The sequence below is a fragment of the Talpa occidentalis genome, unplaced genomic scaffold (genome assembly GCF_014898055.3).
Source record: "Talpa occidentalis isolate TD23 unplaced genomic scaffold, MPIMG_talOcc4v2.1 talOcc4.10, whole genome shotgun sequence".
Lineage (NCBI taxonomy): Eukaryota > Metazoa > Chordata > Mammalia > Eulipotyphla > Talpidae > Talpa > Talpa occidentalis.
In genome coordinates this window covers 46,063,872-46,088,606 of record NW_023600993.1, presented here as the reverse complement: position 1 = coordinate 46,088,606, position 24,735 = coordinate 46,063,872, and the positions used below count along the sequence as shown (strand labels likewise).

The window sequence follows — 24,735 nt, the reverse complement described above, 5'->3', positions numbered from 1 at the left end:
CCATGTGGAGAATCAATATGCTGAAATACTGACAGACATTCCCAGAGAAGGATGAGCTTTACAGTACTGCACATAATAGTGAACCGCCGGATATCTAAATTTCCATCAATAAGGGAGTGGATAAATTCTCTTAAATACTTTAATAAAATGGAGGAGACTTATTTAAAAAAAATAGAGTAATACACATTAATATGGAAAAAATAAGATAAAATGCTGATTAAAAAGCAAATTTACAACATATCTAGTTGTTTATGTGTGTGATGGAGTAAGAAGCACACAGCCACATGTTACTTTGTCCAGTCTTGAAACTTTCAAATTGTACCCATGAAAAGCTAGATGGAGAGCTTTATTCATTCTGATTGTGTATCTGCCCTCCTGTTGGTTAGTTTTTTCTTTTATAGTGTATATTACTATATTACTAATGGGAAAAATAAAGATACATGTCCTTGTGTTTCTTAATCAGTGAGTTGGTCCCAGGAAGTGTACACAGGCTCTTTTAATTCCTGACCTGTGTAACTAGACAACTATTCCACTTAAACAAACAAACAAATAAAACCACAACCACAAAAACTAAAAAAAAAAAATAAATCATTCAAATACTGAGATAATTATTTTTTACCCCAAGAATCTTCGGAAAGTATCTAAAAACTGAATACATCATGACGTTTCAGTCAGTTCAGTACACCTCATTAAAAAATAAAAGCCCATGCACATACTGAAAGAACAATCCCATGATCCATAAATTAGGCAAGTCATGCAGCTGCTTGAGCCAAAACCCCCATGAGTCATTCCTCATCCCTTCTTTTTCCCATATTGCTCATCCCCAGTCCATGGGCAGGCCAGGCTGGCTTTCTATTTGTAAGCTGCACAAATTCCAATTCCATGCACACTGCTCAGCCTCTGCGACCATAACCTTCACCTAAGCTTCCTCTCCTGATCCAGCTCTCACCTGGAATAGTGCAAAACAGTCCTCTAACACATCCCCCTGCTCCTACTCTTGCCCCCTATGTTCCACAGAGCAAACATAAACCAAATCAAGACACTTCCATGCTCAAAAATCCTCCAGTGACATGGCAATTCCTGGCAATCCAATCCTGGTGCCTTTCATGGCTTGCAGGGCACAGCATCATCTGGTCCCAAGTTCCCCACTCTCTTTGTACACTATTCCCACCTCCTTGCTAGCCTTTCTTGGGATACTTGCACTTGCTATTTTCACTGCCTGACTCTCCAGCTCTTCAAATGGTTGGCTCTTTTTCATCCTTGAGCTCAAATAACTCAGAGCGGCTTTTGTTCACTAGCCTTATCTAAAATGTCTTACCCCAGTCATTCTCTTTCACATTACCCCTAGCATTTATCACTACTTGAAAAATCTCATCTTACTTTATTTTGTCTTTCTTATTCCACCTTACCTAGCCAGAACATAAACCCTATGAAATAAAATTATTGCTTTTCTAGTTCAGTGGAAATCAATGCCTAAAGTACAGTCAGTACTCAATAAATATTTGTTAAATGCATGAATAAATGCATCTTCTTTGCCAGTTAACTTTTTTTAAGCACCCCCAAAAGTATAGACAATAATAAGGCACTCAGTAAGAGGAAAAATCAGTACATTTTTATTACCAGAAATTAAAATGTTGGTGCTATAAATGACATCAATAAGACCACTTTAAGGATACCTGTTTTTATATAACTAAGGAAAAAAAGATAAAATTGTGTTAGCTAGAGACAAAGTGGTCCTTTATCTGATGTTACTTAAGTTATCCGAATATTTTAATTAGCACTATTCTGCCATGGCAACATAAAATTAATTCACTATATTTATTTAACATTATGCTACTCAGTGACAAGAGATTTAGGTCAAATGGTCAGCCTGGAATATCCTTCACTGACATAATTCACATTTTGATGTGCTCCTCTAGTTAGTTTCCTGCCCTGGCTCAATCCCTGGAATTTGTCTTGGATACAAAGGAGGTAATACTTTTGGCTCTGCGACCAGCTTCAATTTTTATACTGAATACAAAAATAAATATATCCCAACTAATTCTCTAAAGAAGCTACAAAATGTTATGAAACTGGAACAAAAAGGGGAATTTGGTTTTGGATAGTTAATATAACAGGGTTAAATAAAGAATAAGCTAAAGAGAAATTTCAGTGACCATGTTAAACCAAGTATCTACCATCATTACAGCTTCAAATTACTAACTGTTCTTTTCTGAGGGAATGGGTTTACAAAGCTGTCCCAGCTACTCTCATCAAACTTCAAATTCTACCTGAGCTAGGACATCTTGTCACTATTGATAGTTTTGTGAGATGTGGAATTGGTATTATCTTTCTCAGATTTTCTTTTAACTCTAAACATCCTTATTACAAGCAAGTAATAAGGAAAACCTGGCCAGGTACATTTTATCCTTGAGAAAAATGTAATTCAGGAGTCTGATCTGTAAAGTGGGAATAAAATCATCCCTCTGTGGGTCCTTAAGAACAGGAAATGAGATAACACACACAAAAATGCTGTGTGAATCAAATACCATTAAAAATTATCATTACTCTGTGGACTTTTAAATTAATGTCAATCCTAAAAAGATTAACTATGAATGAATGTTTCCAAGTAGAAAAAACAAAACACATTACAAAAAATGTCTGGGCCAAATTTAATTATTTAGTTAGCACACTGGAGAGGAAAAAAAAAAAGAACATTTTTCTTTATTCAAAAAACAAACTTACTTAATAACCAAATAAAATAAACTCATTCAAAATATCTAAAGCTGTTAAGTCAACCAAATGGCAAAAGGGGGAGGGATATTTATTAAATAGCCAAACTTCTGCTTTGTGATGTAGATTGACTTAGTTATTTGTGGCACTGTCCACATCTACTGAAGTACTTTTAATATAGGCAATCTGTTTTTTGCCAGAACCATCCCACTGATTCACAAAGTGAGACTCGTTTTGCTTTTACACTAAGGTTCTTTGAAAGCAATTAATTAGCTCAAAAAAGAATGAGTAAATTTCCATTTACTCATCCTCGGATGAAAATGACATTTTGCAAATTATAATTTACACTAACATTGAAAAGAACCCAAGCTACCTCAGTGCACTTAAAAGGATCAGTAAATCCAAACAATGTATGTGGAGGTTAATTTTACAGGACTCATATCTGCAAGCACGAAAGTTGTAAGATGGCAGCTGAGTTTCTGTCAAAGCTACTTTCACAAAGTTATAAAAAGTCATTTATGACACCTCTGTTGATCAGAAGAGGTCTGAGAGGGGCAGATGTTTCACAGTGAGGTCCAGAACCACGTTACATTCACAGTGACTATAGCTCTATACAGAATATCATTGGATAAATGGTAAAGGGTATTTTTCCTCTCTGATCCTTTTGCTGATCAATATGTGATTCTAGAATTCTACTTCCTCTGTATAGTATTTCCTAGGACTAGGGTGTCAGTAGAGAGCTCCATAAACAACTGTGGAAATCAAATATAGTTGCTTGACCTGGTGTCTCCCAAAATATGGAGCAGGTATCACTCTCCAACATTAATAACATTAAATTTAAGTGAAATCTAATTCCCTTCCAAATCTCTTTTAGTTCCTCTAATACCATAACATTTCTACCTGGGTAACACTTGCTCAAAACATACTAGTCTCCTTTTTAAAAGGAAGCAGGCGTCAGTTCAAAGTCAGCACTAGCAAGGGCATCAACACAGAATTTAATAATCTCTTAACATATATTTATTTTTACTCTTGTTACCTGTGGTAAATCACACATGTTGATGATTCTAGAAAGGCTTACTTTGTAAAGGATTTATTTCAGTAAAAGTGGGTTGATTCAAAGAAAAATTGTAAAGTGGAGTAAGTGTGTAAATTACAAAGATGGATTAAAATTGGGAAAAGGTGGCAGAAGCACAGGTGACTACTGAGGCCTCCCTCGGGGAGGAACTCAAGGCTGAGTCAAGGGTGAACAAGAGGGTCACCTAAATAATTTGAGTCAAAACTAACATTTAAACAGAGTTTTAATTAACTTATATAGACTCTAAATGTGGCACCTGTCTAAGCTGAACTAACATCACTCAATTATTTCACATAGGTAGAATCATTCCATGTGTGCCTAACACAGTTTCAGAGAAATTAAGTCATTCTTCATAAGCAAACTCAAAGAGATGCAGCAGAGCACAGAGCAATGCAAGCACACAGTTCTTTCAACATAGTACCCAAATGCATCCCACAAGTCAGCAGCTAATTCTACCTGTGAGATTCACAGTAAATGTACATAAATAGTACTACACACTATGTTATTCAAGACCAGACATTTATGCTAACTGACCAACTGAGATTCACAACTTGGTAAACAACCTCAAAAGAAATGTGCCTCTGGATTTAAGGAACCCTTTTTTACTCTCCACACTTTGAGAGGCCATAATGTGACTTTTCCAGCACAAAATATACAAAGTGAAGAAAAAAAAAAGGGGGCCATCTATCATGCTATCTTTGCTAGACTCAACAAAGCTCTGAGTGCTGATCTCTGCGCTCACTATACCAGTCACTGGGAATATAGTCCTGATAGAAAGGATGGACCATCTGTGATCATAGCCATCCTAGGTAGTCTGAGAATCAGAATCAGCCTAGAGAGATGTTTAGAATACAGCCCCCTGAATCCTAACCCCGGAGATGTACATTCAACAGGTTGGATGGCCCAATCGGAATGAGATTCAAGTATACAGCCGGTTTCTGATCCACTGATTTTAGAGGGATCCACTGATATTTTACAATCTGAAAATAATTTACAATCTGAAACATTCCTCTTAAAAATACTGAGTAACTGGCCTCCCCGGTGGCGCAGTGGGTTGAGTGCAGCGCTGTGAAGCTGTCTGCAGCCTCTGCAGCGCAGGTTCGATTCCCAGCCAGCCAGGGAGATACCCACATGGCGGAGCAGATGTCTCCTGTCTCCCCCGCTGCTCCCCTCAGCAGTGTATTTTGGTCTGTCTGCCTGTTCTGCTCCCTGCTCTGTCTCTGGTGAATCCTCTCACCCTCCCTCGCCTCTGGCATGTACCCCAGTTCTTGTACAAAAATAAATAAATCTTAAAAAAAAGAACTGAAAAAAAACTCCACAAAACTGAGTAACTGAGGAAAATATGAGCCAATCTGAAATATCAAAACATCATCAAGAAAGCATGGCATTACTATGCAGTTTCCACACACACAAAAAAATTCTATACTATGAAAGCAATCATTCAATGAAAAACCAGAAGTGCCCAAATGATACTACAGTCACTCTGTGACAGCTCAAATGGAAATCCTGGTTCATCATTAACTTTGCTAACAAAAAAGTACATGGTCTCTTATTACTCTGGATATTAAGCTGCTCACCAGTTCAGAATAATACAGTAGTTAGCCCTTATTTGTGGGGGATATGTTCCAAGACCCCTGGTGGATGCCTGAAATGGTGACAAGTACAGAACCCTATATATACGATGTTTTTTCTTACAGGCAAAAAGTATTCCTACATTTCCTATAGAAACATATTAGTAAAATTTAATGTATAATTAGACACAGTAAGAGTAACAACAACACAATAAAACAAGTATAACAATACACTGTAACGAACATTATGTGAACATGGTTTCTCGCTCTCAAAATATCTTATTGCATGTAATATTTTCAGAACCAAGTTGACTGTGGGAACTGAACTGAAGATACCGAATCCTGGATAAGGAGACCCTACATTTTAACACCAACATTAACAGAATTACAAGCTTTGCTGCCATTGTAAGGGCCTTCCCTGTCCTGGCAGCAATGGTTTTAAAGGAACTGCCTGTTGGATCTTGCATCAATTGCTCATTTGTTCATAAAAGTCACCGTTGAATACCAGCAACTCACTAAAGACAGCTCACACATTTTCAGCAACTTTATCAAAACATAATACAACTTCTCCCATGGCAGGTGTGGGTTCTTCCTAACATGGTAATAACAGACTTAGATGGCCCCTGAGAAAAACTCTGAATTTGAAAGATCTCTTTTTATTGTTCTAAACTGTGGAAAAGGAGCATGTAAGAATTGGTCTTCTGAAATTATGGGGACATCAAAAATGATACCAAAATACTTTTTTCCTGTTACAACACCTGTCCCCAAAGGCAGAATAAACACTGGCAGCACTAAGAATGGTTACTCCAGGGCCTCACGCAATGCCTTCTTCCACTTCATCCAGTTGCCAACACCACACACCCATTCCTCTATAAAGCTCCTGTTTATTCTATCAGTCTTCTTGGCTGCTGCCTCAAAGAGGGAACTCCTTCCACATTTCCCAGCTGAATCCCTCCTCAGCACTTAGCCCTCCTCTTTATGTCAGAACTCTCTTCTGTCTTAGAGTTTTAATATTTCCCTAGCCACTAGAGGGACCACAGCCTCCCCAGTCAGTGGCTTCTTTAGTCGTATCTCCTACTTAGACACAGAGGCAATCTCAGTATGTGAATCCTGTATTCACAACTTCTCATTACGAGTTTGGAGTTACCACTCTCCCCTTGTCATTCAACAAGTATCTTATTAGAACACATTATGTGTGCTAGGTACTGGTAGAGAAAAGGGTAGAATAAGATTTTAAGAGACTGCCTGCCTCCCACCAACATACTGACATTCTAAGAGACAGAGGAAGATAAAATCATCTCTATAAAGTGTGCTGAAACTGAGTGAAACACTTCTGGAAGACAGACTCCATGAGGGAGTGGCCTTTCTGCCCAAGAAAGTCCTGGAAGAAGCAATAATTGGGCCTTAAACCAAACAGTAGCTATTTTCATATCCCTATTTTTGTTCTCATTCCCTTTCAATCCATTCTGCCCATCAGCCCTCTAGAGAACCACCTCGTCACACCACTTTGATGCAGGTTCCCACTGACACAGCAAGGGCAGGAGCATATATCCTGGGATGTACCTCAGGGACTGAAGTTCTCTGAGGCAGTACTGACCTTACTTTGCACAAGGCTCATCTATATGCAGGCATACCAAGCTCTGGCCAATGGACATTATGTAGTACATTCCAGACAGTCTGGAATTTCCTGCTTCTGGCCTTGCTCATGTCACTCCTATTGCCAACCTGGGGCCAGCAAATATGGCTGTCCAGTGCACAAAGCATGCAGCTGCACATGGCAGCCCTGTCTATCCCCATCAAAATATTTCCCATTTTAGGGGCTTATAGGTGACTTTAAAAAAGCATATTCCACACTGTATCATACATCTGAAAAATTTTACACACAGGAAGAATAATCCATTTCACTCTTCATAATAGACTAACATGAATATTCAGGCTGTCTAATCGTTTCTCTAAGAAGCCTTCTCTGAATTACTCATCAAGAAGCAATCTGGGCTCCTCCTTACTCCTAACTTGGACTGTTTTGCAACTATAGACACATACCTTCCTATAGCTATCACTGTAGCTTTATCTCATATCTATTATCTGCAAGGCACTAGATGAAGGTCTTTACCCATGTTGCTTCATTTAATCCTCACTGGGAACCCATAAGGTTGCTATCACCAACCCCATATTATAACAAAGGAAACTGAAATTGGAAAACTTACTCAAGGCAAAGAACTAAGCCATGGTTCTTCCCAGTATAAATTTAAATCCAGTCTAGTCTAGTTTCAAAATCCATAAGTCTAAAATACTTGGAAATTGGCTAAAGCTATTTTCCAATACTAGTCACTAAGACTTTGAAGCAGGGAGACAGTATCTTAGTCATTCCTGCATTCACTCTAATGCCTACCCAGGAGCTCACCCAGAAGTAGAAATTCAAAAAAACTTTTTATGATTACATGAAAGAGATATTTCTTGCGGGAAATGATGGGATGGTGATTATGATGGTGTGACTCTCAAAAAACAACTGACCTTCTGACAGCAAGCCCACAGGTTCTAGCTTTAAAATTTATCACAAAAGTGGGCTTCCCCAGCTCTACTGACCAGCCTTAGTCTAATATCATCTCATGCCTCTGAACTAGTCTCCCACAATCTAGTCTCAGCAAATCAACCAGTGAAGTGGATTGTGTTACACGCTTCTTACTCTGGCATGTACATGGCTATGCATGATTAAAGTAAAGGCCAGAACTATCTAGTCTCTACGCCCTTTCATTAACTACCCTCCATTCATACTGGCCTTCTTTAAAGCTGTGTACCAGCTCTTCCCTTTGTATGACATGCTCTTATTCTACAATACTGCAATGGTGACTCCTTCTACAACTTAGCAATCAGGTCTCCCAGGTCACTTCCCCTGTTCTTGCTTCACTACTCTATCTACAAAAGGACTCCATGTTATTCTCCATCTCATGCTTGCATTTATAGTGAGGACTATGAGGAAACAACTTGCAAATATTTTTAAAATATGTCTAGTTAGTTTTGTCCCTCTCTCCAGCTACACCATAAACTCCATGGAGGTAGGAATCATTATTACACCCCCAGAGACTGACAGGCTGTGCACTCAAATACTTCTAACTGCACCAAACTAGGTATAACCCAAGTTCTATGATTAGAATCTTACTTCATTTTTTTAAAGATTTATTTATTTATGCATACAAAAACTGGGGTGTAGGCCAGAGATGTGGTGGGCGGAGGTGGTAAGAGGATTCACCACAGACATAGTGGGAAGCAGAACAGGCAAATCGACTGAAATATACTGCTGAGGGGAGCAGGTGAGACAGGAGAGGTCTGCTGTGCCATGTGGGCCAGTTCCCTGGTGATAGCTTGATAGCGTGGAGACGTTAACCCCTGTGCCAACAGAAAGGGCCTAGACTCTTATTTTAAATACTTTAAGTGGCATCTGACAATGCAAAACAACCTCATTTGGACTCTTTATAATTAAACAGATAATAGGCTTGAAGCTTCAGAAAGCACAATAATGGCTCAGGGATTTGTGAAACTCCTACAGTGACAATGCCTCGTTCTAAGTACAGGTACATTGTGTTGGGGAAGATGTCATAGCATCATCATATTCACAAATTAGAACATCAAGACACATTCAGAATTTTCAAAATCACATTTAAAAAAACACATCTCCATATTGTGTGTATGTGTAATTTTAACATCCACAACCATGAACTTAAAAGAAAATAAACCTTCTATTATATTGATACAATATTTCAAAAGATTTTATAAAACTCATTTTCCTCATCTAACTTTAAGCAAAATAAGAAAATGCCCACCATTTTCAATAAACTTCAGAAAACACCTAGCATCTGATAGGCATTAATCCATTTAGTGAATGAGAAAGCCTACTTCCTGACAGAGGGATGGGGTATTATATCCTACCCATGCTGACACTGGCCTTCAGTTTAATCGTGCCTTGCCTTTTACCTCCTAATAATCATCTAATAATCATTTTTAAATGGTTAAGCACTTACCATAATGTGATTGAAATGCCTGCGGTTTGACAACCTGATTACAGTCGTTACACACCACCAGGTAGAAATCATCGTGGGCTGGACAGAGACCAAATATTGGCATGTCTGCAACAAAAAAAGAGAGACGTCACTCACTCATTTAGTTCTGATGAATATGAAATCTGAGGTGGTGGTACTTTCTAAAGGAACTGTCCTATAAAGTACACAGGAAAAAATATTACCTCACTTTAAAAGGAACTGATGTGGCATACCGAGACTCTTGAGAGAAATCAAATGAAGCTTACAGAAATACCTTTACAAAGGGTTAAAATACAATGCATCAAAAATCATTAGTACGAGGTGAAACAGACAACTCTATTAAAATGCAAACAATGAATACAGTCACACAAGAAAGCAACTTCAGATGAACTCCACTCCACCAAGGGTGATGGGAAGAATCTGCAGCAATATAAAATGCTTAGCAATTCACTAAACTGTACCATCTAATGGTTTTATTTAACTATGCATTCTAGTCCAGCCACCTGATCTCTAAATTCTATGTAACACTTATTAAAGAAAGCAGAGGTTTCTCTAAAGAGTAAAACTGCTGGTTTCATTCATGTGATACAAAGAAAATTATATTTATACTCTTTTTAGGTTATAACAACCTCTAGTCCTTTTGCTTATATACCGATGACTAATGGACAGAGCTGGAACTTTAGTACAAATACAGCATTGCGCACGTTAATCTGAGTTCCGTTACTAGAATAAGACAATATACACTGCAGTTGCTTTTTGTCATAGTAGTAACTGAACACAAATATGAAACTAAGCAATCTGTACATACAGAAAACTGGAAAAATAAGTTAATACCTGGTAATACATGGTTAACTAAAAAATTTTAACCATGAACAATTAGCAATAATCCAGGGAAAAGAGTCAACAGTTTAAATCCTAGATCTTTTTAGGTTCAGAATCTAAATCTTTTAGTATTTCAAAATTGGTGACTTTAAGTGTTTACTGCTGTTTACACTAGAGTATCTACAATAAATGAATAATTAGAGCATTTCAATTACACAAATATTTCAATCACTAAAAAATCAAGTTTAAAAGAGGAACAGTGGTGGTGTGTGTGTGTGGGGGGGGGTGTCCGAAAAGTTACTTTCTTTCCTATGAGATTTAATTTCACATTTTCTCCAGCTTGGATGATTTTAGTGGTTTTAAAGGCAAAAGAAATGTCCTAAGGAGATGTAAAGTTACGATAATCTCTACAATATCAAATTACTGATCTGATATCTACACACAGCTATAACACAGATTATCTTACAGTTTCCATTTCATTGAATTTCAGATAGCTACTATGAATCTGAAATACACCAGGGACCAACATGATTCTGGGATGCAGCAGTTTCTATGTGCTATCTCTCATTCTCTCCTCACAGCCACCCAGATAGATATTATTATATCTCCACTCAAGGAAAATGACTCTGAGAGGTGTCTGAGAGCTGGGATTTGATTCTAAAGAATAGCAATGTCTTAGATTTAGTTCCTCTTGAAGACAGCAGAACAATGATTTCTAAAATTCCTTCCAGATTCTAACTCCAAAAAGTTGCATTGTCAGGGCTGAACATCTTTGACTGGATGAACAGATTAGATAACGTAAGAAGCTTCTAGTAGAGTCCTGACTACTGTGACTAAGCTTAATAATTTAACGAAAAGAAAGAGCCAAACAATGTGCTATTTTCCTTGAAAGCATGCCCACACTGAGTTAAAAATAGTATATGTGGGAGAAGGGGAAAGGTTACAGTCAAGTAATGCTCAACAAGTAATAAGCCATTTTCCGTAGCTACCATTTCTTGACATGGTATTTCATCTAAAAGAATGAAAATATAAAGTAGTTTACCTGAAGTTATATATACCCCTGGGCTAAATGCCTCCAATGAATAATTAAGAAGAAAATCTGAATTATAGAAATGGCTTAATTTTCAGTTTACTATACAGCTGAAAAGTATGAAATGTTTCAAGTATAAAATCAACAGTTTCATTATAAAATAAACTCAGTTTTATTAACTGAGTAGTTAAAACATTATTAAAATTAAGTGGTTTCATTTTAGATTTAGGCCTATGCAATATACTGGTTTGTGTGTTTTCCCCATAGCATTCAGTATTAAGCAACACTGTTTATTTAGCCAGGTATCAGATACTTCTGGGGACTGCCCTCTAAGCCCTTAAAAATAATGCAATGTAAAATATGAAAAATCATACCAATCCTCTCAAGTAATAAGAATTCAATATGCCACAATGGTATTTATGTAGAAAATTGTTCTGCGTGGTGAAAGAAACTATCACTAAAACATAAAGACATCCTACTGAAGGGGAGAAAACATTTGGACACCATACATTTAACAAGGGGCTGTTATCCAAGATCTATAAAGAACTCACACAACTCAACAAAAAGAAAACAACCCAATCAAAATTAAGAAGCACTAAATAGAAACGTCTCCACAGAGGATATACAGAAATGCTCATCATTACTATCATCAGGGAGATGCAAATCAAAATCACAATGACACTATCTCACACCTGTGAGAATGGCCCATATCAGAAAAACCAGAAACTGGTGTTGTCAAGGTTGTGGAGAAAAAGTAGCCCTCACTTACTGCCAGTGAGAATGTCGACTGGGCCAGCCCCTATGGAAACAGCATGAAAGTTTCTCAAATTATTAAAAATAGGCCACCATATAGTCCAATTCCTCTCCTAGGTATCTACCAAAGAATCGTTACTTTGATCCTTTTGTGAGACTTAAAAAACATTAACAATAAAGCTGAGAGGATAGGTGTCATTCTGGAAGGGGCCAGGAATTGATATTTCCTAGTATCAATTTGAAAACTTTCAAATTTCTCAATAACCTAAGCTGGTTTGCAATTAATGAGATAACCATAACTGATAAATAACTAACATACACTGAAGAGCCTACTTTGGGCCCAGCCCCATGTGAAACACTTTATATAGGATTGGTCTACAATATAATCCTTTTACTGATGGAGATGTGAACTTCCAGGGCGAAAGCACAACCAAGACTCACTGAGATTTGCACTATTTGTTGAGATCAGTTATTAATTGCTTATTAGCACATCACACATGTTGTACACACATATGTGCATGCACACACAGAGAATCATGTAGAAAGAAACACTGTACACTTGAATACAGTTTGTGCAACCCTATGAAAATCGAGATCTACTGTGAAAATTTAAAGCAGCTTTAGCTTTCTAAATTCTTTCGAGTATCTCAATTTGGAAGTAAGCTAGAGAATACAAAATAAATTATATAAAATATCTTCTTCAGGGAAAAAAATAAGGGAATTCTGTATCCCTTTTCTGCACTGGGACATTCCAGAGGCTTAGCAACAAGAACAGAGTGTAGAATGTTATGGCAACAGGGAAAATGAAATAATTTTTTTGTGAGAATATGTATGTTTCTGAATATTTTTGAAGCATTAAGTTCACAATTAGTTCATCTCCAAATTACCATATGAAACCTGCCTAAGTGCAAGTAGGGAAAAGCTTGACTTGCAATGCAATTAAATAATTGAACTGACAAAATGAATTCTTGCTGAGTTAAAAAAAAATGTTTATCAAATACACTTCTAAAATATATAACTTAAAAAATAAAGTTTCAAAACTGTACTTGATCCCATAGACTTTGAACTAATTTGAAAGAACGGATTTTACTGTACATAAGTGCTAAATCTCTTTCAGGAATCAGAGTCATTCTGAACTTTCAATTAGCGAGTGGCCCAGCACCCACATCTAGGCCATCATTTACTTTGGAGACCCCAAGTCAGCATACTAAGGAATGATTGGATTTATGCAGATGGGGACATGAACACATGGGTGCAAAACCTTCAGTCACATGCAGAATGAAGGTCCTCTGTCCAAATTCAAACCCTGAACAGGGCAGTATATATGCCGGTACATTGGTGCTACTATGCCTTATTTGAGTACTGAGATCACCACCAGCAAAACCTGAATGTTGTAGCAAAACATTTCATTTTTGCAATACCCTGTGTGCCTCATTTTTCACACACTCCCAAATTTCTATAAGCCAATGACTCTCAAATTTCTACTTCGTGAGCTCTGTCTGGGCTCACACATCCAGCTATCTACTTAGTCATTGCCATCTGGAGGTCTAATAGAGGTCTCACATGGAACAGGAAGTTCCAAAAGAACCTCACTCTCCATTCTGCCCTGTCCCCTCTTCTGGATAAAAGGAACTATACATCCCCTAATCAAACTAAAAACCACAGGTGTCATCTTTGACTCCTCTTTCCCTCCTGACACCAGGCCACCAGTGGGTCTGGTCAGTTCTGCTCTAAAACCTCTGTCTACTTGTCTCCATTTTCTCTGCCATCACTATTCATCTGTCACCAGCACCTTTCCAATGGACTATGGAAAAGTCTCACAGGTGGTCTACAATTCCTTCTGTACAGATGCCAGAGTGAGTCTTTCAAGCACATTTGTTTACAATTCTCCAGTGATTTCCCTCTTGGAATAAAATCCCTGCCCTTGTCACAGCCTCCAAGATTCTACCATATGTTTGTCCACCACGGTCTCTCTATTCCCTTATTCTCTGCTCCTCTCATTTTTGCTTATTCTGTTCCAGGCACACTGATCCCCATTTTCTCCCTTCAGAAACCTAAAAGCTTTCTCATTCGGGATCTTTTGCTCTTTGCAAGATGTTTGGTACAGTCTACACATCAGGTGTCTGCTCAGCTGTCATCTCTTCAAAGGACTGCTCCCTCTCCTGCTCAATCTGTTATTCTTTATCACGGGTATTTTAAGCAGAGCAGCTAACAGTGTGGGACACACTCTATCACACTGAATCCAATGTGACTTTGGGCAAGTTCTGTCACCTTTCTGAACTTCAGTCTCTTAATTTGTCAAAAGGTGATGATCATTCTACCTAATTCACCAGGTACTTCACAGGGTAGAAAGTTAACAGATGTAAAGCCTTAGGTTACCTGGCCCTAGGAAGTACTCACTCAATATCCTTCCCCTATAGCTTGTGAAACAGGAGTCACAAACCCCCACTATATTGCTCAGAAAACCAAAGTATATAGACAACGAGATCTCACAAGCTAACAAGTAGCAATCTTTGAACGCAGGTCTGTTGGGTTCACAAGACCAGGTAATTTCCAACCTCCCCCGAGACATATGGTCAGTACTGGCCTATTCCATGCTACTTCTATTGCAATCAGGGCGTAGGGCCTCCATATATCTGAATATATCTCCAAACAGAGCCAGAGTTTCTCTGCTCTTCAGTCTCCTCCTCTCTGTTCTCCAAAGTCAATAATCAGCAAAACAATACTTCTGCCATTCTCCCTAAGATCTCTGCTGACTCCAAAGTGAGACTTGGATCCCGAACCTACCTCTCTGCAAGGAAGGTCCCTAGCATTCTGGTTCCTCCCATCTCTCCAGCCTGAATCAAACTGTTCAGAACCTGTCTTGTCCTCCTACAGTCCTACCTTTTGGCCAGCACATTTGCTGCAGTATGGAATGCTTTTCCCTTCTACTGAAATTCCTACCATTCAACAATAACTGACAGCAATGCCTTCTCAGCTGTGCCCTTATTAATACCATTTGTACGTCCATTATAATCCCTCACTCACTGATTTTTGATTTATGAAATGTAATGGATAGTGGACACTTTGATGGCCCTGTGTGACAGAAGTCTCTTGCGTGTGTTTGTGAAATAGTAACTGGCATTTCAGACTCTTCATAGTATCCATCTGCTCTTTGGATAAAAAACAAAAACCCTGTCAGGGCCCATGAAGCCCTGAACAACCTGGATCTGCTTCTCCCACTGCTGGTTCTCTTGATGGATATGGTCCCTCTGGCCTTTGTTTTGTTCCTGGATCACACCATGCTCTCTCCTGTCACAATACCCTGGGGCTTGCTCCTTCCCTCTGCCTAGACTCACTTCCTCCAGATCTTTACCTGGCTTACTGCTTTACTTTATTGAGTCTCAGGTTCAATGTCATTCCTTGGGGACTGGCTAAGCAGGGCCCTGTTAAATGCTCTCAGAGCATTGACTTAGCCTTGTCACAAAGCACCACTGCATGTATGTTACTACAGCTAGCTGTGAGAGCCTTATTTCCCCACACTTGATTAGCTGCCACATCTGTCTTGTTTTCTGCTCTTGTGACAGTGCCTAACAGTGTCTAATTTGACTGGTAGGAGGCACAAATTTGATGGATAATAAATAACTAGATTAGATCAAGTTTATGATTGTGCCTTTATATCATTTAATGACATAGTCATGCCCTAGAACTGAGTATCTCTTTCAGTGAGAAATATTCAAGGGTGAATGGGTTTCCCTTTAACATGTCACTATTCTTATATTTAAAATTTCTTATGCAATTTCATATTTTAAAATCTGAGTCACAAATATGCACACTGGCAAACTCTATTTTGCTAGTGTGTGCAGTATAGTAGCTAAGAGTGGTGCTGGAGTCAGATGACTTGGATCTAAGTCTCTCCTCTTCCTCTTACTATGTGAACACAGTTAAATTATTTAACCTTTTGAACTTCACTTTCCTCATCTATAAGATAGTTAATGGGAATATATTTCATAGTGTTATTCTGAGGATTAAATGAACTAATCCATGGAGGGCACTCAGTTCTAAGCACATAGTAAATTGTCAATAAATGTTAGCAAGAGACATAAAAACACAAAATATTAGTGTTTAACACTAGAAATGTCTGCTGCAAGGGTCCCAGTTCTCACTAATTAAACTCACAGGACCTTGACATATACACTTTATAGGATGGACTAATTTATAACATTAGCTTAATTTCCAAGTATTCTCATGATGGTATAGTTGACCACTCCCTGCAACAATGAATGCACAGGGGGACAGAGAAAAGCTGATCTCCCTACATAAATACAGGGCCTATATGTCGGAACTTAAGCACTACCCCACAAGTAAGGGAGAACCCAAGATTTTAAGCAAGGAAACCACATAACACAAAAGATTACTCTTGCACAAGTGTGGAGTGATTTAGGTGAAGGGTGTATGTGTGGAGTGGGGGACGGCCAAGGGCTGATGCAAAAGTAGGAGTTAGATAGGAGGTGCCTGTGTGATGAAGATGGAAGAAACCAAACTGAACATGCTCCAGAGAAACCCGCAAAGAGTTCAGGAAACCATGGATGTGACTGTGGCTATGGGGATGAGGCAGAAGGAGGAAGCCAAAAATAGGTCAGCAGTTTCTTCCTTCCTCACTGCAGCTAATGTGGATGCATGGATGGAAGAAGACATAGAAGGAAGACCTAGATGTTACGGCACAGCCTGTGGTGCCAGACTGACTGCATTCAAGCCCCAGCCCTGACACTTACTAGCCTTTTCTCAGTTTCCTCATTGATAAGGGGGTAAATAATAGTACATACTATGCAAAATTGTTGGGAAGACTAATAGATATATGTAAAATGGTTATAACAGGTAGACGGTAAGTACTGTGTGTTAGTCATTTTTACTATCTTTTCTATCATTTGTCCTTTATTTGGTCTTTGAGCTAAACAATGGCTGTGCTCCTCTCCGGCTCTTCCAACAACCCCCCTTCTGATCACCCAGTAGTGAATGATGTTTTTAAATCATAAATGTCACCTGGTGTGATTAAACCCCTAGTAGTAAAAATGAAAACCAATGCTTTGAAGGTCCTGCCTATGTCTGCAACCTCAAGACACAGCATTTTCCTTGAACTTTCAACTCCAGAATTTTAATCTCCTTGGCAATTATGCCAACAAACTAATCACTTTCTCATTTCACGGCCTTACTTAATTTTGTTCCTCTATATGTTACCCATCTGGCTCCAGACCTCAGCTTCTACTCCATACATTAGTTATTTGTGTTTGGCTACGTCCCTCACTTTACAAAGATGTAAGCTCTGTAATGACAGGGATTATATCGGCACAGCACAGTGCCTGGTACAGGAGGTTTTCAACAAAATAATTTGAGAAAGGTCTCCAGATCAGATTGCCTGAGTTCAAATCTCAACAACATCACTTGGGCAAGTTCTTCTGCTTCAAGTATCCTCATCTATAGGGAAGGTAACAGTAACTACCTTAGTGAGTAGTTATGAAGATGAAACAAGTCATTATATATAAAACTTTTAGAACTGTTGGGCACAGAGAATGAGGTAAGTCTGTCTTACTATTATGATTTTAATCATTTTTATTTTTACTGTCAGTGGTACATTGGTCATTGCTTCTAATCTCTGCTAGTCTATAGTCACCACCTCTTATAACAGTGTATTAAAGGGGCCTCCCGGGTGGTGCAGCAGGTTGAGCACAGCGCTGTGAGGCTGTCTGCAGCCTCTGCAGTGCGGGTTCGATTCCCGGCTAGCCAGGGAGAGCCCCACATGGCACGACAGACCTCTCCTGTCTCACCCACTGCCTATTTTGCTCTCCGCTCTGTCTCTGGCAAATCCGCTCACCCTCCCACGCCTCTGGCCTGTACCCTGGTTCTTGTATAAATAAATCTCAAAAAAAGAAGAAGAAAAAAAAAAAGAACTCATTCATTGAGTTTAAAAAAAAAATCTTAAAGTGAAAAGAATAAAAAAGAATTTTATTTCCACTGTCCACAAACACACACACCTCCTAAAGTAATACCCTATGCTTTAATAATTAAAAGAAATGGAACTTTCATTTGAACACAGGATGTTAAATGATAGAACCAACCAAGACAAAACAGGCTAATAAATACTCTGCAAAAATATATGTGATTTGGGGTCCTGTCTGAAATAGAGCAGTCAATAAAAATTGGATTAAAAAGAAAGAAAAATGAGGGCCTCCCTGGTGGCGCAAGTGGTTGAGCACCGCACTGTGAAGCTGTCTGCAGCCTCTGCAGCACAGGTTCGATCTGGGCCGGCTGGCGAGTATCCCACATGGTGTAGCAGACCTCTCCTGGCTCTCCCACTGCTCCCCTCAGCAGTGTATTTCAGTTTGCCTGTTCTGTTCCCCGCTCTGTCTCTGGTGAATCTTCTCACCCTCCCATACATCTGGCCTGTACCCTGGTTCTTGTGTAAATAAATAAATTTTAAAAAGAAATAAAAATGAGATGTTTCAAGAATATGTAACCAGCAAAAACCTCAGAGGACTAAAGGGTTAGACAGACATAAACAGTTTTATCTAATCCTTATTAATCACTAACTAACTACATATGGCACTGCTAAAGTAACCCTCCCACAGGGAATTACAAAAGTCACAAGTATCATTATTGTCATCACTTATTATGAAACTGAGATACGGCAACTGGGATAAAATCGAGAAGGCAAATATCAAAATCCTAGGGCCTGGGTTAGAAAAGGTAGGGCTACAAAGGTGGTGACCAACATGACAGCGCACATGACAGGTTATTCTGTATATGCCTTAAGGTACTTAAAATGCTATCAGTAAATTCTGACCTCTCAAGTCAGAAACCAAGTTGTAATGCCATGAATTCTAAATCTAGAAGTGCTATCTCTCCAATCCTCACTGAAGCTTACCTGCACCACTACCTTTCAATTAAACTTGTAGTCTATGGTAGGTTATAGACTACATTAAGAGTCTACCACTTAATTGGTATTGTAACCTCAAACAAAGTTAACCTCTAGACAGTTTCTACACTTTGAAAAATGGTGAAGACAATGATAGCAATCTCAATAGATTGTTGGATTGAATGAGATACTTTATGTAAAATACTCAGCTCTATGTCTGTCTCAGCTCTATGTCTGTATATGGGCTCAGGAAAAGTAGCGCTTATTTTCATTACTATTTTCATGGGATTACTATAATCTCATGACTGTTCAGAATACCACTCCTTATTCTGTTCAAAAGGCACTCAATACAGGGCCTCCCTGGTGGCGCAGGTGGTTGAGCTCCACACTGTGAAGCTGTCCGCAGCCTCTGCAGTGCGGGTTCGATCCCAGCCGGCCAGCGAGAATCCCACATGGCGAGGTAGACTTCTCCTGTCTCGCCCATTGCTCCCCTCAACAGTGTATATTTCAGTCAGTCTGCCTGATCTGTTCCCTGCTCTGTCTCTAGTGACTCCTCTCACCCTCCCATGCATCTGGCCTGTACCCCAGTGCTTGTATAAATAAATAAATATTTAAAAAAAAAAAAGGCACTCAATACAGCAATACCTCATCACCGCATCCACCAAGTGTCTTGTACCCAGAAGACCCGTGGTTCTCATACAAATAAGAAAAGCATGACTATCGAGTGGCATGGCCTACTACCCTAACTTTATGTTTTTAAGTGATACATCTTACATAGACCATATCCTGGGGCATTAAAAACAAAACAAAACAAAACAAAAACAACACCTTGACAAGTTTAAAAGAATTGAATCATACTAAGTATGTTTTCTGGTCACAGTGGAATAAACCAAAATTCAGTATCAGAAAGACAAAAAATTTCCATACACTTGGAAACTAAGCAAGATACTTCAAATAATTCATAACCAAAGTAATCCACTATATTAACAGGCTGAGGAAGAAAAAAAATGTATAATTGTAACAACAGATACAGAAAAAATATTTGAAGAAATGCAATAACCATTCACAATAGAAAATTCACAATAGAAAAAAAAACACCAGGGCCTCCCTGGTGGCACAAGGGGTTGAGTGCAGGGCTGTGAACCTGTCCGCAGGTTCGCAGCGGTGCAAGTTCAATCCCCAGCCAGGGAGCTACCCACATGGAGCAGCAGGCCTCTCCTGCCTCGCCCGCTGCTCCCCTCAGCAGTGTACTTTGGTCTGCCTATTCTGTTCTGTTCCCTGCTCTGTCTCTAGTGGATCCTCTCACCTCCCACTCCTCTGGCCTGTACCCCAGTTCCTGTAATCATAAATAAATAAACCTTAAAAAAAAAAACTAGGAATAAAGGGAACCCCCTTAACCTGATATAGAACATTTACCAAATGCCTAGAACTAACATACCATACATAATGACGACTGAATGTTTTCCTCCTCCTAAGATCAGGAACAAAGCAAGGATATCCACTCATCATATTCAACAGAGTACTAGAGGTTCTAAGCTGGAAATATGCCAAAAAATGGAAACAAAAGATTCACACTTTGGAAAAGAAGAAATAAAACTGTCCCTATTTATAGATGACTGATTAACTACATAGAAAATCACAAGGAATGACAAAAACTTCCTAGAATTTACCAGTTTATCAAGCTAACAGGATACAAGATTGCCTTAATCTGTTCAGACTGCTATAGATTGGGTGACATATACATAATAAACATTTACTTCTCACAGTTCTGGAAGCTTGGAAATTTGAGATTAAGGTACCAGCAAATTTGCTGAGAGCTGCTCCCTTTTTCATATTCATTCCTTCGCTATGTCTTCACATGGCAGAAGGGGAAAGGGAGTTCTCTGCAACCTCCTTCATAAGAGCACTAATCCCATTCATGAGGACTCCACCGCATGTTTTAACGGCAACCCAAAAGTCTCACCTCCTAAAATCATATCATTGGGGATTAGGTTTTGACATGAGAATTTGGGGGTTGGGGACACAAATGTTCAGCCTATGCACGTGATCAATATACAAAAATAAAACTTCCATATACTAGTAATGAACATGTAAAAACTGAAATTATGATGGCCAGCCTTCAGTTGGTACACTATATTAAGCATATTACTTGCTTTATGGTATAGTTGATTATTCACCAACTGTGTAGCTGTAGTGAATATAACAAACTGCTATTTGTATCATTTGCAAGTACCTTAAGGGAATGCTGTAAGATATAATTAGTTTTTATTTGTAAAATCTTTAAATATCTTAACTAAAACATGCTCCAGAAGATTCAGAACTTTTAAAAGATAATTGAGTTTGATATGGATTCCTCAAGTCACAGAGAGAATACTCTTCTATATATCCAACTCTATGTTCATCTTCAAAATACAGACTTACTGAGGACTCCCTGGTGGTACAAGGGGTTAAATCTCAGCATTATAAAGCTACTGGCAGCCATTGCAGCACAGAGTTAGAGCCCCAGCCAGGGAGCTATCCCACATGGCACAGCAAACCTCTTCTGTGGTGCCCACTGCTCCCCTCAGCAGTGTATTTCACTACATCTGCCTGTTCTGCTCCCCACCACTGTATCTGGTGAATCCTTTCACCTTCCTCTCTCCTCCCCCCCACACACCTCTGGCCTATACCCCAGCTCTTCTATGCATAAATAAATCTGTAAAATAAAATACTGCATGAAGTATGATCATGGATCAGTAACATATCACTGAGAATCTAGTTAGAATTACAGAATTTCAGACCCCAACCCAGATATTCTCAATCAAAATCTGCACTGTAACAAGATTCCCATGTGTTTGAGAAGTGCTGAAATTAAAGTATCATATAACTTGGACTGAAGCTTGACTAATGTTGCAATATTAGAGAAATTATTCATATCATAATATCTCAGACTTTTCCCAATCCATCTATCCACCACATGTATATTGAGCATACTGTACACTGTAGAATTTAATACATATTTCATAATGTATAATGAGTATATCAGTCAGCACTTTTCAGTTCTTATGATGTCTTTGGTTTGGGTATCAGAGTAATGGCTTCATAGAATAAATTAACAAGTGTTCCTTCATTTTCCTTTTTTTTTTTTTAAAGCTTGATTTATTTATATATACAAGAACCGGGGTACAGGCCAGATGTGCAGGAGGGTGATAGGATTCACCAGAGACAGAGCGGGGAATAGAACAGGCAGACTGATGAAATACACTGCTGAGGGGAGCAGCGGGCGAGACAGGAGAGGTCTGCCGCACCATGTGGGACCCTCGCCAACTGGCCAGGATCGAACCTGCGCTGGAGAGGCTGCGGACTGCTTCACAGTGCAGCGTTCAACCACCTACGCCACCAGGGGAGGCCCCATTTTCCCTTTTTTAAGATAAGTTTGATTATAATGGGTGCCAATTCTTTGCAGATTTGGTATCAAAATATATCATGAGGTCATCTAACCCTGGCCTTTTCTTTGTGAGAAATTTTAAAGGTATTAATTCATTCTTATACTTGATCTGTTTGGATTTTTTTAAATTCTTCTTGAGTCATATTTGGTAGAAATCTGTCCATAACATCTAGGATAATTAACAAATTGGTTCACAGTATTGCCTTTTAATCCTTTGTTTCTTAAGATTAGTAATGATGTCACCTATTTAACTGATTTTAGTAATATGAGTAATAGCAATGAAAATTAAAACTCTAGATAAAGAATTGTCTATTTTTTTTTTTTTTTTCAAAATCAAAGTATCAACTTTTGGTCTTGTTGATTTTTTTTCTATTGTCTTCCTGTATTCTAGGTTTATCTATTTCTACGCTAACCTTTATTAGTTTTGTTCTCATGCTTGCTTTGGGTTTAGTTTGCTCTTCTTTTTATAATTTCTTTTTTTTTAAAGATTTATTTACTTATACATACAAGAACTGGGGTACAGGCCAGAGATAAGGGAATGAAAGGCCTCACCAGGACAGAGTGGGGAACAAAACAGGCAGACTGACTGAAATACACCATTGAGGGGAGCAGCAGAGAAATAGCAGAGGTCTGCTGTGCCATCTGGGTTGCTCCCTGGCCAACCAGGAGGGGGAGGGGGGATCTTGGTGCAGTGGCTATGGAAAGTTTCATAGTGCTGCATCTTAACCCCTTGGGCCATCAGGGAGGCCCCTTTTTCTAATTTCTTAAGGTAGAAGATTAGGTTAGTGATTTGAGATCAATTTTACTTTTAATTAGCTGTTTAAAACTGTAAATTTTCCCTTAACCACTACTTTAACTGTGGTGTGTAAATTGTATTTCATTTTCATTATTCTCAACGTGTTTTCTAATTTCACTTGTAATTTCTTCTCTGACCACTGCTTTTTCAGGATTATGTTAATTTGTTTGTGAATTTCCCAAATTTCCTTCTGCTGTTAATTTCTAATTTTACTCCACTGTAGTCAGAGAATGTTCTTTGTATTTTTATAACTTCAGTCCTTTTACATTTATTGAGGTCTTTTTTTTATTATAGTCCAATATATGATCCGTAAGAAAATGTCAATGCATTTCAGAGGTATTCTGCTGTTGGTGGTTATGTTTAGTTGTTTTATATTTTTCATATCATCTACTTTCTTGCTGATCCTCTAGCTGTTATAGCCATTATTGAAAGTGAGTTACTTTTAATGTGGCATTGTCTTTTTCTCCTTTCAGAGTCAGTTTCTTGCTTAATGTATTTTAAGGTAAGATTCTGCTGTTAGACTGCATATATGTGTGCAATTATTTCTTCTTAATTCACAGCTATAAAATGTCTTCTGTCTTTAATGACGTTTTTTAAAGTCTGTTTTGTCTGATGTTATATAATCTGTCTAGCTCTTTTGACTACTATTTACATGTTTATTTTTTCCATCTTTTAGTTTCAACATATTTCTGACTTTAAATCTGGAGAGCCTCTCTTTGGTGGTAACATTTGGTAGGATCATGCTTTTATAAAAAAATTCATTCTGCCATTTTCTACTTGCTGACTACTGTTAATTTACATTGAATGTAACTAATAATAAGGTAGGATTTATGCCTGTGATTTCGCTATTTGTTTTCTATATGTGTTAAGTCTTTTTGTTTTTCTAATCTATTACATCCTCCTTTTGTGATATTGTTATAGTCTAGTATATCTTTTTTTAAATTCTATCAATTCTACTTTATCTCCCCCTTAGTTACTTCCTTTGTGGTTGTCCTGGGGGACTATGTCAACATCTTAAATTCAAACAATCTAGTTTGATTCTAACTAACTTAAACAGTATAGAAAAATTTTGCTTTAATATGGTTCCATTTCATATTTTTACCACGCCATGTGGGCCATATTTACTGTAAATGCTCTACAGCAAGGAGTTTATAATTTTTCCTTAGTCTCCAATTCCTGCATAGAGCCTCAAGGTTAGTCAGAGGTGAGAGATTAGGACTTTCTTTACTTGTATTTTGCTGTTCTGAAAACTGGACAATGCAAATAATATAATGTGGCAATTCTGGAAATCAGACCCACTTGCCCTTGTTTTATTTTGTCTACTTGTGTAAAGTTTGTATTCTGTTATGTGTGGTTAAGTCTCTGCCTGGTTAGCTAATTATTGGACATCTTCTTAAATAACTTGAATCAGTGAAACTCCCAGGCTGTGTTAAGGGGCTGCGTATATGGCTAGGGATATTGCAAATGCTCTAGAGCAAGAAGTTTATAATTCTTCCTTAGTCTTCAATACCTGCTTGCAGAGAGCCTCAAGGTTAGTCAGAGGTGAGAGATTAGGACGTTCTCAGGTTCATTTCTTAGCATTATATAGCCTTACATATGTATGTGATTTCTGTGAATTTC

At 38.4% G+C, this 24,735-nt stretch overlaps 1 protein-coding gene across 11 annotated transcripts in view; it reads right to left on the bottom strand.

The window, feature by feature from the left end:
- ATXN7 (ataxin 7) overlaps nucleotides 1–24,735 on the bottom strand; it is a 133,280-nt gene that overhangs the window by 40,823 nt on the left and 67,722 nt on the right. For all 11 annotated transcript variants that reach the window (XM_054695259.1, XM_037492217.2, XM_037492159.2 and 8 more), the window contains one exon: nucleotides 9,378–9,482. In XM_054695259.1, the coding sequence (XP_054551234.1) occupies nucleotides 9,378–9,482 (105 nt within the window). The remainder of the gene's footprint in view (nucleotides 1–9,377; nucleotides 9,483–24,735) is intronic.